Source organism: Miscanthus floridulus, unplaced genomic scaffold (genome assembly GCF_019320115.1).
Source record: "Miscanthus floridulus cultivar M001 unplaced genomic scaffold, ASM1932011v1 os_2694_1, whole genome shotgun sequence".
NCBI lineage: Eukaryota > Viridiplantae > Streptophyta > Magnoliopsida > Poales > Poaceae > Miscanthus > Miscanthus floridulus.
The window spans coordinates 3,765-19,815 of record NW_027098452.1 but is presented as its reverse complement, the minus strand read 5'-3'; the positions used below and the strand labels follow the sequence as shown (position 1 = coordinate 19,815).

Here is a 16,051-nt window from a genome sequence, read left to right as displayed (position 1 = left end):
AGTAGACTTTTTTCTTTCTTGATATATCACTTACCTGTTGTCTACCTGTTGCATAGTTTTTGACATTTCACATTTCATCCTCCTGGAGAGATGAACAAACCATACTCTCTAATAGCACAATATGATTGTACCCACCAAGAAATGAAATCAGTATCATTGTTGTCGAAGAAAACTGTTTTCATTGAGTTTTAGCTTCACTGTTCACTCTACATGACACAGACATTCAGTTTTTGTGTCTTAATATCTATGTTGCTAAGTTCCATGTAACCAGCTACATGGATGTTTTCCTGTTCGAAAACATGTCCAGCTATTGCAGGTTGCTTTTCGGAAAAAAGTACCCATGTTACCAACTTTAGATAACGTGACCTGTCCTCTGTTTTATTTTGAAACTCACATTCTTTGAATCTCTGTTGACTTCTATGTTTCCACAGGTGATTGAAGCTGCTAAACAGAGACCAGACATACTTGTGCAAGTTGGATTAGAATACAGGTATATGCCACCAGTTGCTAAGCTGATAGACATCGTTAAGAGCGGTACACTAGGACAAGTCAGAATGGTGGCAATACGTGAACACCGTTTTCCTTTCCTTGTTAAGGTACTGGTAGTTGTGTTTACTTGTAATACATACAAGTTCATTTCTTATTGTTTGTAAGTGCTACAACTTGCAGGTGAACAACTGGAATAGATTCAATTGTAACAGTGGGGGAACTCTAGTAGAGAAGTGCTGCCACTTCTTTGATTTGATGAGACTGTTTGCAGCTGCAAATCCAGTTCGTGTGATGGCTTCTGGAGCCATCGATGTTAACCGTAAGGATGAAGTGTATGATGGAAAGGTCTGGTTGTCTCACTGTTTGATTAAAATATTTCATTGGATGCAAACTCTGTGCATGCATAGCTCTGTGCTCATGCCCATGCGGCCATGCCATTTTCAATAAAGATGTTCCGTTTCCTCTTCCTCTTCCCACTGAAAGACTTGCAATCAATGTAACAGTGAAAGCCTGAGTTTCATATTTAGATTCACTCTAGCATTTGAGCAATATTGCAGTTGGGACTCCTAAACGATAACAGTACATAGGCACAAGCTGAAGGCAGCCTTTAAACATCCCTAGTAGTGGCTAAAAGTTGATTCTCTCTGAAAGGGGACCGTGACGCCTAAGAGGGAGGGGTGAATTAGGCAACTTAAAACTCTAAACTATAGTCTCTTTTTCTAACCTTAGCAAAACCTATATAAAAGATAAACTATCTAAATGTGCAACTACGGTTTTGCTAGTGTCACTACTACACAAACTTTAATGGAGGCGGGCGTTTTTGATTTTCCGCGGCGGGCAAAGCTGTCCGCCGCGGCCTAGAGGCCACGGTAAATCGTGGCTTAACCGCGGCGGGCGGCTTTGCCCGCCGCGGTTAACCTATTTACCACGGCGGGCGGTGTAACGTGCCCGCCGCGGTAAATATACTTTTACCACGGCGGTCACGTTGAACCGCCCGCCGCGGTAAATTATTTTACCGCGGCGGACACGGTACACCGCCCGCCGCGGTTATGTTAGTTAGCCGTGGCGGGCATTATTATTTGCCCGCCTCGGTAAATTATTTCCTGAATAAAAAAAATACAGCAGGCATATAATTAAATTCAGATTCAAATTCAAATTCAAATCACATCCAGATTTCACAGATTAAACTTAAAAAGTATGCAGGCATTACACATGAGATAATATACATATATATACATTCACTTAGTCGTTCTTGTCATCGTTAATTCATTACATTTACATATTAAAGTCGTTATACATGCCCTAAGGAGTAATCTTGCGGACGCATCATCGTGGGCCATTTCCTCAGCCTCTCGTACTCCGGTAAAATCGCTAGCTGGCTGTTCTCATTGAAGAACGTGCTCCCTTCAAGCACGCATTTGTCTAAGACAAACTTACATATGTCCGCCTTTGTCTGCTTGAAGGAGTGTTGGGTGCTCTGCACGTCTCTCCACCAGTTCAATCCATTCTTGAGCACCCTCCAACTGCTGCTGTACTGCTTGCACTCCCTCAGGTACTCACAGACGTAGAAGCCACAGGTTTGTGATCCTACCGGTTGTTTGGCACACTGCATGATCGATACACAAGCATTAGAATACAGGCATTAGAACGCTTATGAACAGAAAGCACAATTAAACCTTTCAAATACTTACCGGAAAGTTGCGTCTGATTTTGATGCGGTTCTTATGCTTAGCCTTAAAATTCTCTGTTCTTCGATCATAGCATTCAGGATCCTTCACGTACTCCTTATAAGCGCTATACGAAATGTACTAGTATTAGGCAGGGCATTAGAACGCATATGAGAAGATAGTTCAGTCACTTACACTCTGAGGCAATCTTCAAAGGCCGTGTACCCTTTTAAGTTTGGCATTCTCAACGAATCAAATACGCAGGCCCTGCCATCCTAAGGATAGATGATAAATGCAACCCAGTGACCCTCGAGGCCTTGGCTGCGCCATTGAAACAAAATACAGGTTACAATGAGAAATAATAATACTAGCTAGCTACCCACTTATCTCTACAGGCATGTCTTCGACTTACCCAAAGTGGTAGGCAGCTACGATACACCCATTTCTCCTGATCTTCTTCATTGCTCCTAGTATGTACCTTGAAATGTTCAACTTCTCATTGTCCATCAGTTTCTTCCTGTGCGCCTCTCTCTGTCGCTTGGTCAAGTCTTTCATGGTTGGATGATTGTCATCTAGGTGGTAACCAATGATGACTCTTTGAGCAATATGCATTGGAGATAGATAGATAACATCAAGTTTTAGTTCCTTGGATATATAGGCCATCAACCTGCAAGGACAAGCCATCGTGGCATATATAAGTAGTCTTGACCGATTCAAAGGTAGGTGATATGTGAAACTCGCAATTCATCACTTACATAGAGAACAAGGTGACTTGGGCGATGTCAAGGTCTTGTTCCCGTAGTAGTCTGTACATGTCGTGGAAGTCCACGGGGAGTTCTACATCGTTGCCGGGCAAGTGGAAGTACTCCGCCACAACCTTGACTAGAAAACCATGTAGGCCAGCTTTTGCCGCTTCCATGTACCAGAGATGAAACCTCCTTGTCTCCCACCTTTCCTCGTCGACGAGCTGGGCCTTGGTTATGATGAACTTCCCATGCTCGTAATGGCCGGGGCAGTCATCCGATTCAGGAAATAGATGGAAAGGTGATCTCGGCCTGGGATAGAAATGTTAGTACCATATTATTGCAAAGAAAAGTTATTAGCAAATTATGCTCGCCGCTACCATACCTTTCGAACTCAAGTGAGTATGTGAGATGCCCTTGGTCGCCTTTAGTCTTCGCCGGCGGTGGAGGACAGTGGCTTGTGCTCGCAATGGCAGTAGGCGGTGTCTTTGCCCCCGGTTCCTCCGTGCCTCCCGGTCCTTTGCTTGTGCCCTTAGACGGACTATCGGGAGGTGGAGGTGGACTTGTTGTTGGAGGAGGAGAACGAGGGTGAGGGCTTGTGCCTCGGGGTGACTTCCTTCCCTTGTCATCCCTGCCATTGCCTTCGTCATCGCCATCGCCGTGATCCGGATCATCGGGGGGACAAGATCCGGCAACGGATGGTTGTGATGCTGGTGTCGCCATCGACATAGAAGTCGGCGTCGAGAGAATGATCTCTATGTCGTCCTTGTTCCACAGGACTTCGGAACCAATGGCAGCTCCAAGGATCGTTACCCCTTGTGCAGTTGGATATTCCATTTCAAATTCTTCGTATTGGGTCGCATACCATGTAAGTATCACGGCAGCATAGTTGGCAGGGATCTGGTCTTGGTTGAAATCTTTGATATCTTCTTTGGGGTGCATGTAACCCTCACCCACGGTCAACTTTTTCGCCCTGCCGAACGGGATGTTGAGGTGGACGCGCATGGGTTGCTGGATGTCGTCAACGGGGTGCCTTGGGCGATCCTCGATCATCGGCAGTGGCTGCCCTTGTGTCTGCCCTTGTGGAACTTGTGGCACGGCCACGCCAGCCTGGCGAAGCATCTGTGACCTCATCGACACCATATCTGGGTCATTGCTCGTGAAGGCTTCTTTTATGGACCGACTGATCATTTCGGCCACGCCTTGATCATAGCCCTTCTGAAAGATGCCCTCCTTGTACCTCTGCCTTGACCGGTATGTGGCAGCGTCGGATTGCCATGACTCCACTGAGTTCCAGCTCATCTTCGACGACATGCCACGGACGCGGCCACGGTGCTCGAGGGTTCCCAGCGCCAGGGTCAGCAAGTCCTGGCCCCTACGAACCTCGAAGCTGTCCTTGGATTTAGCGGCCTGGATGAGAGCCCTCTCCACCTCCTCGAACTTCGGCTCATTGAACTTGCTCGCGCCCTCCTTGAGCTTCTTCGGCTTGCGGGCATAAATGAAGTCCTTAGCCCTCAAGTCTACACCGTCGTACGGATCGGGAAGCCCAGCGGCAGCTCTAGCCCTTTCTTCCTCCCGCCACTGGGGCCTCTTACCAGCAAACCCAGTCATGCCCAAGTGGTGGGGTGCAGGTTCTTCTTCGCGAGTGCGCTGAACTTGGCGCTCTTTGCCTTTGCTTCTTCTGTTGTTCTTTGTTTGCAGAACTCTTCCCAGTGATGTTCCTTCACCATAGTGTATTTGACACAGGGTGACTTGCCTAGCTTCAGGTAGTACCTGGTCAGCATGGACTTGAAGTTTCTAAAGGCTCTTCCTGCCACGTGCATGACCCACTCCCTGCACTTGTCCAGATCGGCGTCCTCGGGATAATGGAAGCTCCTCGTCACCTCACCCTAGATATGTGTCTTGTAGTCGACCGGGACATTGTTCCACTCCGCCCAAGTGATCTCCACCTTGTCCTTGACTATACATGCCACCTGGTTGCTGAACTTGGCAAGGACCATGGGTGGCGACAACGGGTTTCCCTCTGGTCCCACCTCATGGATCACATGGACTTCGCCGTGGATTTCCCTCCGGTGCCTCCCGTGTTCCCCCCTTCTCAGCTTTGTCCTCTGACCACTAGACTTGCCTGAAGTGGTTGGAGATGGAGCGGGGGGTTCTTTGTCACTGACTTCTTCCTCCTCGAAATTCAATTCTCGAGGCACCACCGGCATCTGTTCAGGGTTTGGAGACCGCGCACTTTCAACTTCGTCATCCCTCGGTTGGTAGGTCGGATCATCATCGTCCTCTGTACGACATTTCTTTGTTGGCCTCGGGGTCACGGACACTTGGCTCTCGAGGCTAGTTGATGATGATGCACTAGGGGTAGGGTCGCGCCATTCGCTTATCGGTTCCTCCGCCATTGGAAAGCTACAATGAATACATATTTCAGTTGTGTAGACACAATTATAGAGTAGTAAAGTAGAGTAGTACTAGAGTAGTAAAGTAGTAGTAGTTGGCTCAGATTTGCCCCATTGTCATCACATCGCTTTTAAACTGGTTGCTTGTATCTGGTATACAAGCCATCCTAGTTTAGCGGGGGCACTCGATCATCATCGCCGCTGCCTCAGCATAAAAGGGTTCACATCATTGCATATGCCACTGCCTCAGCAATAAGTTTAAAAGTTCATCATTGCATATGCCAAAAAAGGAAGCAGCCCCATTAAATAAAAACCTTTCACAAATCAAAAACAGGAGCAGCAGTAGTAGAATAGTAGTATAGAAGGAAGTAGAGGAGTAGAGGAGGAGGGAGTAGTAGTAGGCAGTAGTAGTAGTATACTAGTAGTAGTATACTACTAGAAAGTAGTAGGCAGTAGTAGTAGTATACTAGTAGTAGTACAGGAGGAAGTAGAGGTAGGCAGTAGTAGTAGTATACTAGTAGTAAAGGAGGGAGTGACCAATTCATCTCAAAATTCTCACAAATTATATCAAATTTGGCAAAATTGCAGCAGAGTGACCAATTCATCTCAAAATTCTCACAAATTTAGCTCAGAATTAGTTTAAAGGCAAGGTGCATCATAGGCAGTGGCATATGCTCAGAATTTGTCATAAATTTCTTTGGCATCATAGGCAGCAAAAAGAATTGAATTCAAATGCTATGGTTCACCAAAAGCATCATAGATCAGTAGTATAGCAGTTCAAAATTCACCAAGTGTAGTACTGCTTTGTTCAGTTGAATTCAGAGTAGCAGCAGCAGTAGTAAGACAACAGTGGTAGAGAGAAATAGGCAATACAAGTACCATTTTGCATCAAGTAGTAGAGTACCAGTAAGGGGATAAGTAGTAGCTAGCCATCTCAAAAAACTTTCACAAATCAAAAAATTTGCATCAAGCTATAGAGTGTAGGCAGTAGACAGTAGAGTGTAGGTAGTAGAGTGCAGGCAGTGGATTAATGGGCATAATGGCAATTGGCAATGCCAAACTGCCAATGACAAGCAAGAGAGGCAAATGCCAAAAAAGTTCATCATTGCATATGCCAAAAAAGGAACCAGCCCCATTAAACAAAAACTTTCTCAGGTAGAGGAGGAGGGAGTAGAGGAGTAGAGGAGGAGGGAGTAGTAGTAGGCAGTATACTAGTAGTGTTCATAGGCAAAAGCTATAGCGTCAACTGCATATAAGCCTTCATGTATCTCCTAAGCATGCAGATTGACAACAATGAAAACTTTCTCAGGTAACAGCTACAACATACATCTTCGACTATCAAAGCACATATCCAAGGAACTATCAAAGCACATATCAAAGCATGCAGTTCAGGTGATTATTCGACTGATCTAGAGGGGGCAAAGCAAAGAGACCAAAAGCAACAAAACTGACCCTAGACATACAGATCCAAATTCAATAAGCCCAGTTTAGGTGATTATTCAACTGAAAAGATTCTAGAGGGGCAAAGCAACAAAACTGATTTTTACTTGATACGATTCATATCTAGTACAACTACAAACAGTTGGAATTGGAAATTAAGGAGTAAGACAGGAGAGAAATGTACCAAATTGTAGGTTGCAGCTGTACCAGAGCAGACGAATAGGAGTGCAACCTTGAAGGCCCAACCGCAGGAACGGAGCTCCGGCCACCAGCCTGCGCCCTACAAGCCGTGGGTGGTGGCGCAAGACAGCCAGGGCCCGAGGGCGGTGCAGCATGCCGCCGCTGCTTTGCCTACACCTTTCCGGCGGTGACGCCGGCCAGGCTACATGAGCACGGCCGTGGGCGAGAAGGGAGCACTCGAGATGGTGGCGGCGGTAGGATCCAGTCACTGCGAGCGGAGTCGTGGTGGTGGCGTCGGCAGCAGCCGAGTCGAGAGACTCGAGAGCAGGTGCTAGGGTTCCGGTGACGGGGCGCCGGAGGAGCACGGGGGCGGGGCGCGGGCAAGGGAGAGGAGGACAGGGGCGCGGACCGGGCACGGGGAGGAGAACGGGGGCGGGGGTCGGTGTGCGGAGGAGCTCAATCGGCGGTGGAGATGGCGGCGGCGGCGTGAGATTTTGGCAGCCCTTCGGGGTAAAACTGAACCGCGCGAAAGACTTAGAATGTTGAGGGTGGGGACGGCTTATATAGGTTGCGATTAACCGCGGCGGGCAACGTAACAGCCCGCCGCGGGAAATGTTTACCGCGGCGGGCGGTTACGTTGCCCGCCGCGGTTAATCTATTAACCGCGGCGGGCTCTGTTATATGCCCTCCGCGGTAAAGATCATCAGTTCAGAATTCATTAGCTATTTTAAGTCTCATGAAGATGAAACTAGTCTATACTAACATAATTCATTAGCTAATTCATTAGCTATATTCATTAGTCTATACTAACATAATGCATTAGAATTCAAAATCGAATACAAATATAAAAATAAATATAATATCAATGATAAAAAGAACCCTTGGCTTTTTATTACTTGACTTTTGTAGCACACTTAAGAATCTTATCCTTTTTTATAGAGTATGCATATAGAGTATCTAGGATTGTTACATATAGAGTCTCTAGGATACATTATTATATATATGTCTCTGGGATACGTATAGAGTCCACTACATTATTACATATATATATATATATGTCTCTGGGATACATAAATCATTTTGGTGCAGGTGCTTTCACCGTCCTCTTCTCACCATCGGGGCGGGCCCACGGCATCATCCTGGACTTGTTGAATCGGTCCTCGACGGCCTTGATCTTCTTTGGGTGATCGGTAAAAAGCTCGAGCTCTGCGTAGTTGTTGTATTGTTCGGGACTCTGCACCCCATCAGCTCCCACAATCCGCTACTTTCCGGACACAACCACATGCCTTTTTGGGTCCTCTGCATATATATAGTAGGCCACTTGTGCGACATTGGTTGCTAGTATCCACGGGTCATCTTTGTAGCCAATACTTTTGAGGTCCACGGTGGTTAGCCCATAACTGTCCACTGCAACCGCATTCGGTTTGACCCACTGGCAATGGAAGACGGTTATGCGTAGGTTCTGGCCGTAGTCAAGTTCCCATATTTCTTCAACTTGCCCATAGTATTGCCTCCTCTGGCCCGTGTACTCTTCTTCGCCCTCATATCGAACACCGCAGTTCTGTGCCGAGCTCTTCTTGTCCTTGTCTTTCGTGTGGAACCTGTAGCCCTGGACGTCATACCCTTGCCACGTGGTGATTTGGCTGGATGGGCCTAACACAAGCCTCTTAACGGTCTCCGTATCTTCATCAGGGCATCCTTCAAGGGGTATGTGTTGCTCTTTGAGCCACTCTATGAAATTGCTCTTGTGATGGTTCTGGACCCATGCCTCCGTGCGTTGTCCATCATTAGCGGCGCGGATCTCTTCCAGGTTCTTTTCAATATATTTCTCCATGCTCACTAACTGATGAAGGATGCTGTAATGAGCTTCTTGCACCATTCGGTTTGGCACATCGGTGCGCACTTTTCGGCCTGTGCACCCCATTCCTGAGGTTTTGCCTTCGTGGTGATGGACAGGCAACCCAATCACCCTCCCATCTCTTATGTACCTAATACACCAGTTCACGGCCTCCTCCGTTGTGTATGCCTCGATCATAGAGCCCTCCGGGTAAGCGCGGTTATGGACGTATCTGTTGAGGGTGGACATGAACCGCTCGTACGTCCACATCTGGTGTAGGTACACGGGGCCTAGTTGATGGATCTGATCGACCATATGCATCATTAGGTGTGGCATAATATCAAAGTAAGATGGTGGAAAGCACATCTCGAGCTAGCAAAGGGTCTCCGCGATGAACTCCTTCAGGGCAGGCAGCTCAGCCTTATCAATGACCTTCTGAGTGATGCGATTAAAGAAGTATGACATCCGTGTGATGACCATCTTCACGTACTCTGGACGGATAGCCCTAATCGCAATTGGTAGGAACACCGTCAGCATGACGTGGCAGTCGTGTGAGTTGTAGCCGGTCATTATGAGGTCTTTCATGGAGACCAGGCTCTTGATGTTGGAAGAGAAACCAGTCGGCACCTTGATACCCCTAAGCAACTTAAGAAAAGCCATCCTCTCGTCTTGCGTTAGGTTGCAGGCCGCACCCGGGATATCGACTTTACCATTCTGAGGCGGTCCCGGGTGAAGGTCCGGCCTGATGCCCAGATTGACAAGATCCGTCCGTGACTTAATACCATCCTTTGTCTTGCCCTTGATGTCCAGCAGGACACCGATCGTGCTTTCGAAGACATTTTTCTCCAGGTGCATGCAGTCGATGGCATGGGGTGTATTCAGTGTTTTCCAATACGACAGGTACTTGAAGAAAATTGACATCTTCTTGAAAGGAACGGCGGAGGGGACTTCCTCCGTCTGGTCCCACTTTCGCTTCCTTGTCTGCTTGCTCCCCTCTTCAGGCGGCTTCTTCTTCTTTCCAAACTCCACCTGATCCATGTCCTTGACCATCTCATACACCTTTGTCCCCCAACTAGTCTGTGTCGGTTGATCACGCTGCGGCTCGTCCTGATTGTCAAAGTATTTGTTCATAATACTTCTTCTATACCTGTGATTTTTTGCGAGGAACCATCTGTGCCTCATGTACACCATCTTATTTGATCCCTTAAGGTAAGTGTAGCAGGTCCCGTCGATGCAAATTACGCAGCCGGTCTTCCCTTTGATCTGCCCCGACAGTGAGAAGAGACCGGGGTAATCGGTGATGGTGACAAAGATGATTGCTTTTAGTGTGAACTTCTCCTTGCGGGATGCATCCACCATCTGGACCCCAACATCAAATAGTATCTTCATTTCCTCCATGAACGGCTCCAGGAACACATCTATATCGTTGCTGGGCTGCTTCGGTCCGGAGATAAGCATGGTCAGCATAAGGTACCTACGCTTCTGACATAGATGGGGAGGTAGGTTGTACATGGTGAGCACGACGGGCCAAGTGCTGTGCGAGCTGCTAAGCTCACCGAACGGGTTCATCCCGTCGGTACTTAGCGCGAACCTAACATGCCTGGGCTCCTTGCCAAACTCCGGGTAGGCCTCGTCGAAATCCTTCCACTGCTTGCCATTGGATGGGTGCCGTAGCTTGCCATCGTCGTTCAGGCGGTCAGCAGATGCATGCCAGGACATGAGCTTGGCATCGTCCGGGTTCCCGAATATTGCACGTAGGCGATCGGTCACGGGCAGGTACCACACCGACAGTGCTGGACTTTTCCTGTGCATGTAACCCTCTTCTTCATCGTCCTGCTGAGCCGAGATCTGTTTGGCCACACTGCTCTTCTTTGCCCCCTTCTTGTTCTTCTTCTGACCACCCCACAAGCCTCCCTCGTCTTCTGCATCCACGCGACAACCAGCATTTTTCTTGTACCGACTAAAGCCGCAGTGCGGACAACTCGTCAAATTCTCATACTCATTGCCCCGATACAGGATGCAGTGGTTAGGGCATGCATCAAACTTTCTAAGCTTCATCGCCACTGGCCGGATCAGCTTCTTGGCCCGATAAGTATTGGCGGGCACCTTGTTAGCCGTTGGGTATGTGGTGGCAAGGTAGCTTAACAACTCATTGAAGCTAGTGTCAGACCAACCATGACGAGCCTTCAACATCAACATATGGAGGTTAAAACGGAGCGCCGTGCAGTCCTTTGGACAATCGACGCCGTCCTTATAGAGAGGATCAACTGCCGCCTGTTTCAACTCTCTGAAATTCTCCAACCACTTTGGGCAACCCAACACAACGTCGTCTTCATCGAAGTGTTTGACTAGATCTTCAACAAGCTGCACATCCTCGGGTTGGCTCATAGTATCCTGACCATCAACACCGTCGCCGGCTTTGTTGGCCATGTCTTGCATTACATCATCCACCATGATGTAATCATGACAACTGTTGTCACTGTCGGCTGGCACAGCTGCTGTGGAAGGATCTTTATTCACCGGTGGTGCTGTCATCGTCGGCGTCGAAGAGGTAACTCCAGATGCAGCGCCACTCGCACCAACTCTTTCGCCGTGAAATGTCCAGACTGTGTAGCCCTCGATGAAACCATACATGATCAAATGAGTTTGCACCTCGCTGTCTCGGTGGGCTTTCAGGTTCTTGCAACGAGAACATGGACATATGGTTGTCATCCGCTTCAGTCTCTCACGGTGAGCTTTACCAGCCGCAATAAACTTCCTTAATTCAAAGAGGTACCGCGGATCATTCACTCTATCGATCCGGTACATCCATTCCGATCTATCCATCGTATCTGCGAACATTATCCATCACAATCAACATTAAATAAAGAAGAATTAGGAGAAATTGATGATTTTTACGTCCAAAATCATGAAAAAGAGAGGAAATGACGATGTGAAAGATGAAGCATGCATCTATGATGAATCTAAAGTTAAAGAAATACATGACATCATTTTTTCCATTAAAATTGATCTAGATCTAGATCTAGATCTAAAGAGAACTCTAGGTGATGGAAATAAAGAGAGAGGATGGAAGGAGAGAGGGAGAGCCTTTATGAACCTCTTATGATGTCCTCCTCCCTCAAATCCAAGCCCTTCAACTCAAATCAAAAGTTTCCTCAAATTTTAGGGCAAAGCCTCCCCCCATGAGTTTTGAGAGAGGAAGACCCATGGAGAAGAAGGAGGGTCTGAGGTTTGTATTTGTACAGGCTTTACCGCGGCGGGCAACATAAAACGCCCGCCTCGGTAAATCAAGTCTTTACCGCGGCGGGCAGTTTAAAGAGCCCGCTATGGTAAACCGTATTAACCGCGGCGGGCTATTCATACCGCCCGCCGCGGTAAATAACGATTTCCTACGGCGGGCAGGTACGGTTGCCCGCCGCGGTAAACCAATTTCCCGCAGCGTTCGCCCCGGTGGCCGGCCTCGCTGGCCGGCCACCGGTTAACCGTGGCGGGCAAAAAAGGTGCCCGCCACGGAGCGTGTTTTGGCCACGCTGCGCAAATTCATTCCTGTAGTAGTGTGTGTTGCTATCTCTACCGTAAAAGGAGTTATTCAAATAATGTAAATGCAGAAGCTAAAGAGTAAGGTAGAGATATGCAAACTCTCGTCGATGACTCCGGTATTTTTACCGAGGTATCGAGAAACGCACAAGCTTCCCCCAAGTTCTCGTTGGATCCCCTCGCAAGGAATCCCTCGCAAGGGCCAAGCTCCCGGTCTGGTAACTCCGTGGATAGCCTCAGGCCTTCCCCACGCGCAAGAAGGTCTCCGACGTGCCTTCCGGCAAGCCTTCCCCGGATGCTCCCCGCCGTCTTCACTATCAACCTTCTGGCCGAACCGCCGCGGGTCTTATTCCCTTCGCTACATGGTGGCGGCCACACCACAAACGCGGTTGGTATGATCTCGCAAGACTACAAGCCCCTCCGATGTACAACAATGGTGCGCGCAAGCACTGAGTGGTAAGAGGTATGCAAACCTCACTAAACACTAGGCCTAAACCTAGAGCAAGCGCATAAGCGATGGTCTAATCAACCTAAGCACTTTACAAAAGCACCTACACTAATCACCTAATGAATCACTAAGCACTATACAAGTGGAGATCACTAAAATGATGTATCAACACCCTTGGTATGTTTTCTCAGCTCTCCACATTTCAAATGGCTGGTTGGGGGTCTATTTATAAGCCTCATGGAGAAAGTAGCCGTTGGGGGGCGAAACCCACCTTTCTGCTACTGACCGGACGCTGCTGTCATCCTGACCGGACGCGTCCTATCGCCCCGTCCGTTGAGCACACGCGTAGAGATCGGACGCACTGCCGAGTCCGGTCATCATCGACCGGACGCGTCCGGCCGCATTTGCGCCGCTCTGGAAATTCTCTGGATATGATCGGACGCTGCACTTTGTGCGTCCGGTCATCCAGTGACGCTGCATCCGGTACTCACTGAGTTGTTGCCGCGACGATGAACAGTGAAGTTTGTGCGTCTGGTCACTGCTTCGCTCAGCGTTCGGTCGCTACTGCTAACGCCTATTGTTGCCGAGCAACTGATCGGACGCGTCTGGTCCTTCTAGGGCTGCGTCCGGTCACCTCTGCCGAGCTCATTTCTTCGCGATCTCACGTCCGGCTAGGTTTCCATCTTCGCGCTTGGACTATGCTTGATATCTTCGGTCTTCTCTTGTGCTTCTAAGGTCTTGCTTAAGGTGTTGATCATCGGATCATCATATCGCCTTCGTCCAAGTCACGTCTTGCATCCTATTAAACTACAAAACAATTACTTATAAATTCATTAGTCCAATTTGGTTGTGTTAGTCATGAAACACCAAATCCAAAGTAAATGGGGCTAGGGTCCATTTTTCTTACAATCTCCTAATGCAGGTACCAGATATTATTGATAATGCATATGTGATAGTAGAATTTGATAATGGCTCTCGTGGCATGTTTGATCTCTGCATGTTTGCTGAAGGAAGTAGAAACGAGCAAGAAATTTGTGTGGTTGGTGACATTCACTAGTAGAAAACAGACCTTTTGTCTCAGCACCATTTTCAGAGTTACTCCCGGCATTTTTTGAACCCGGGAGTGAAGGAGATTTAATCCCGGCTATACCCTCGAGCTGGGAGTAAAGGTCGCTGCCCAACGCTACTGGCTCGGCAGGCAAACCTTTAGTCCCGGTTTGAGGCTATAACCGGGACTAAAGATCGACATTTAGTCCCGGCTGGAGGCTTTAGACGGGAATAAATATTGCTCTTTATTCCTGGTTATAACCTCTAACCGGGAATAAAGCTTCCGCCAGTAGTTATTAAAAAAACAAATAGTTTTAGTTTATTAGTTTCATTTATATTCTTTTCTTAAGTATACTTTGATTTTTGGAGTCTTTTGTTGAAAAAATAGTTTTAGATTTTAGGGGAAAATTATAATTTTCACACATAAGTTTTTAAGTTTTATTTTACCGTATTTCGACGCAAAATTCTAGTGTTTTCAATCTATAATTCACCGTATTTTGTCTCACGCGGCACAAAGAAAAATGTAATAATAAAAATAATTATCAGAAAACCCTAAGATCTTGTGTGGGCCCATATTTTGGGGGTAAATGACTGCCAAAAAAATTTCAAGCCATTTCGACATAGGCGGAGTTGACGTGCTTCACAGAGGTATATAGAACCTTTCGTCGAACCTATCTATACACCTAGGTTCTCTAGGATTCTGAGGTCCATATGCTTTCCAGTGCTGGATTTGTCTCAAACTTTTTCTCAAGACTGCAAATGCCCTGTGTGGGGCCACCGCCAAGTTTGAGATTTTTCTGAGCTGGTTTGGTGCTTTTTGCACTTTAATTGAATTTCCGCGTGAATTCACCGATTAATTATAAGTTGAACTGAGTCCACCCCCGAAAAGATCTAGAATGGTGCCAAACTTTGACAAATGGTCTCTTGTGCCCTAGGTGACAAATCTCTGTGGAGGTCGACGCAAAATTCTAGTGTTTTCAATCTATAATTCACCGTATTTCGTCTCACGTGGCACAAAGAAAAATGTAATAATAAAAATAATTATCAGAAAAACCTAAGATCTTGTGTGGGCCCATATTTTGGGGGTAAATGACTGCAAAAAAATTTCAAGCCATTTCGACATAGGCGGAGTCGACGTGCTTCAAAGAGGTATATAGAACCTTTCGTTGAACCATATCTATACACCTAGGTTCTCTGGGATTCTGAGGTCTATGTGCTTTCTAGTGCCGGATTGGTCTCAAACTTTTTCTCAAGATTGCAAATGCCCTGTGTGAGGCCACCGCCAAGTTTGAGATTTTTCTGAGCTGGTTTGGTGCTTTTTGCACTTTAATTGAATTTCCGCGTGAATTCACCGATTAATTATACGTTGAACTAAGTCCATCCCCGAAAAGATCCGGAATGGTCCCAAACTTTGCCAAATGGTCTCTTGTGCCCTAGGTGACAAATCTCTGTGGAGGTCGACGCAAAATTCTAGTGTTTTCAATCTATAATTCACCGTATTTCGTCTCACGCGGCACAAAGAAAAATGTAATAATAAAAATAATTATCAGAAAAACCTAAGATCTTGTGTGGGCCCATATTTTGGGGGTAAATGACTGCCAAAAAATTTCAAGCCATTTCAACATAGGCGGAGTCGACGTGCTTCAAAGAGGTATATAGAACCTTTCGTCGAACCCTATCTATACACCTATGTTCTCTGGGATTCTGAGGTCCATGTGCTTTCCAGTGTCGGATTGGTCTCAAACTTTTTCTCAAGAATGAAAATGCCCTATGTGGGGCCACCGCCAAGTTTGAGATTTTTCTAAGCTGGTTTGGTGCTTTTTGCACTTTAATTGAATTTCCATGCGAATTCATCGATTAATTATACGTTGAACTGAGTCCACCCTCGAAAAGATCCAGAATGGTGCCAAACTTTGCCAAATGGTCTCTTGTGCCCTAGGTGACAAATTTCTGTGGAGGTCGACGCAAAATTCTAGTGTTTTCAATCTATAATTCACCGTATTTCATCTCCAGCGGCACAAAGAAAAATGTAATAATAAAAATAATTATCAGAAAAACCTAAGATCTTGTGTGGGCCCATATTTTGGGGGTAAATGACTGCCAAAAAAATTTCAAGCCATTTCGACATAGGCGGAGTAGACGTGCTTCACAGAGTTATATATAACCTTTCGTCGAACCCTATCTATACACCTAGGTTCTCTGGGATTCTGAGGTCCATGTTCTTTCTAGTGCCGGATTGGTCTCAAACTTTTTCTCAAGACTGCAAA

General features: G+C 46.9%; 1 protein-coding gene across 1 annotated transcript; it reads left to right on the top strand.

The window, feature by feature from the left end:
• Positions 1-419: 419 nt before the first annotated feature.
• On the top strand, positions 420-13,794 carry LOC136535317 (uncharacterized). Its single transcript, XM_066527613.1, has 3 exons — positions 420-596; positions 670-834; positions 13,660-13,794. The coding sequence occupies exons 1-3, from the start codon at positions 420-422 to the stop codon at positions 13,792-13,794; spliced, it is 477 nt and encodes a 158-aa protein (XP_066383710.1).
• The last annotated feature ends 2,257 nt before the right edge of the window (positions 13,795-16,051 follow it).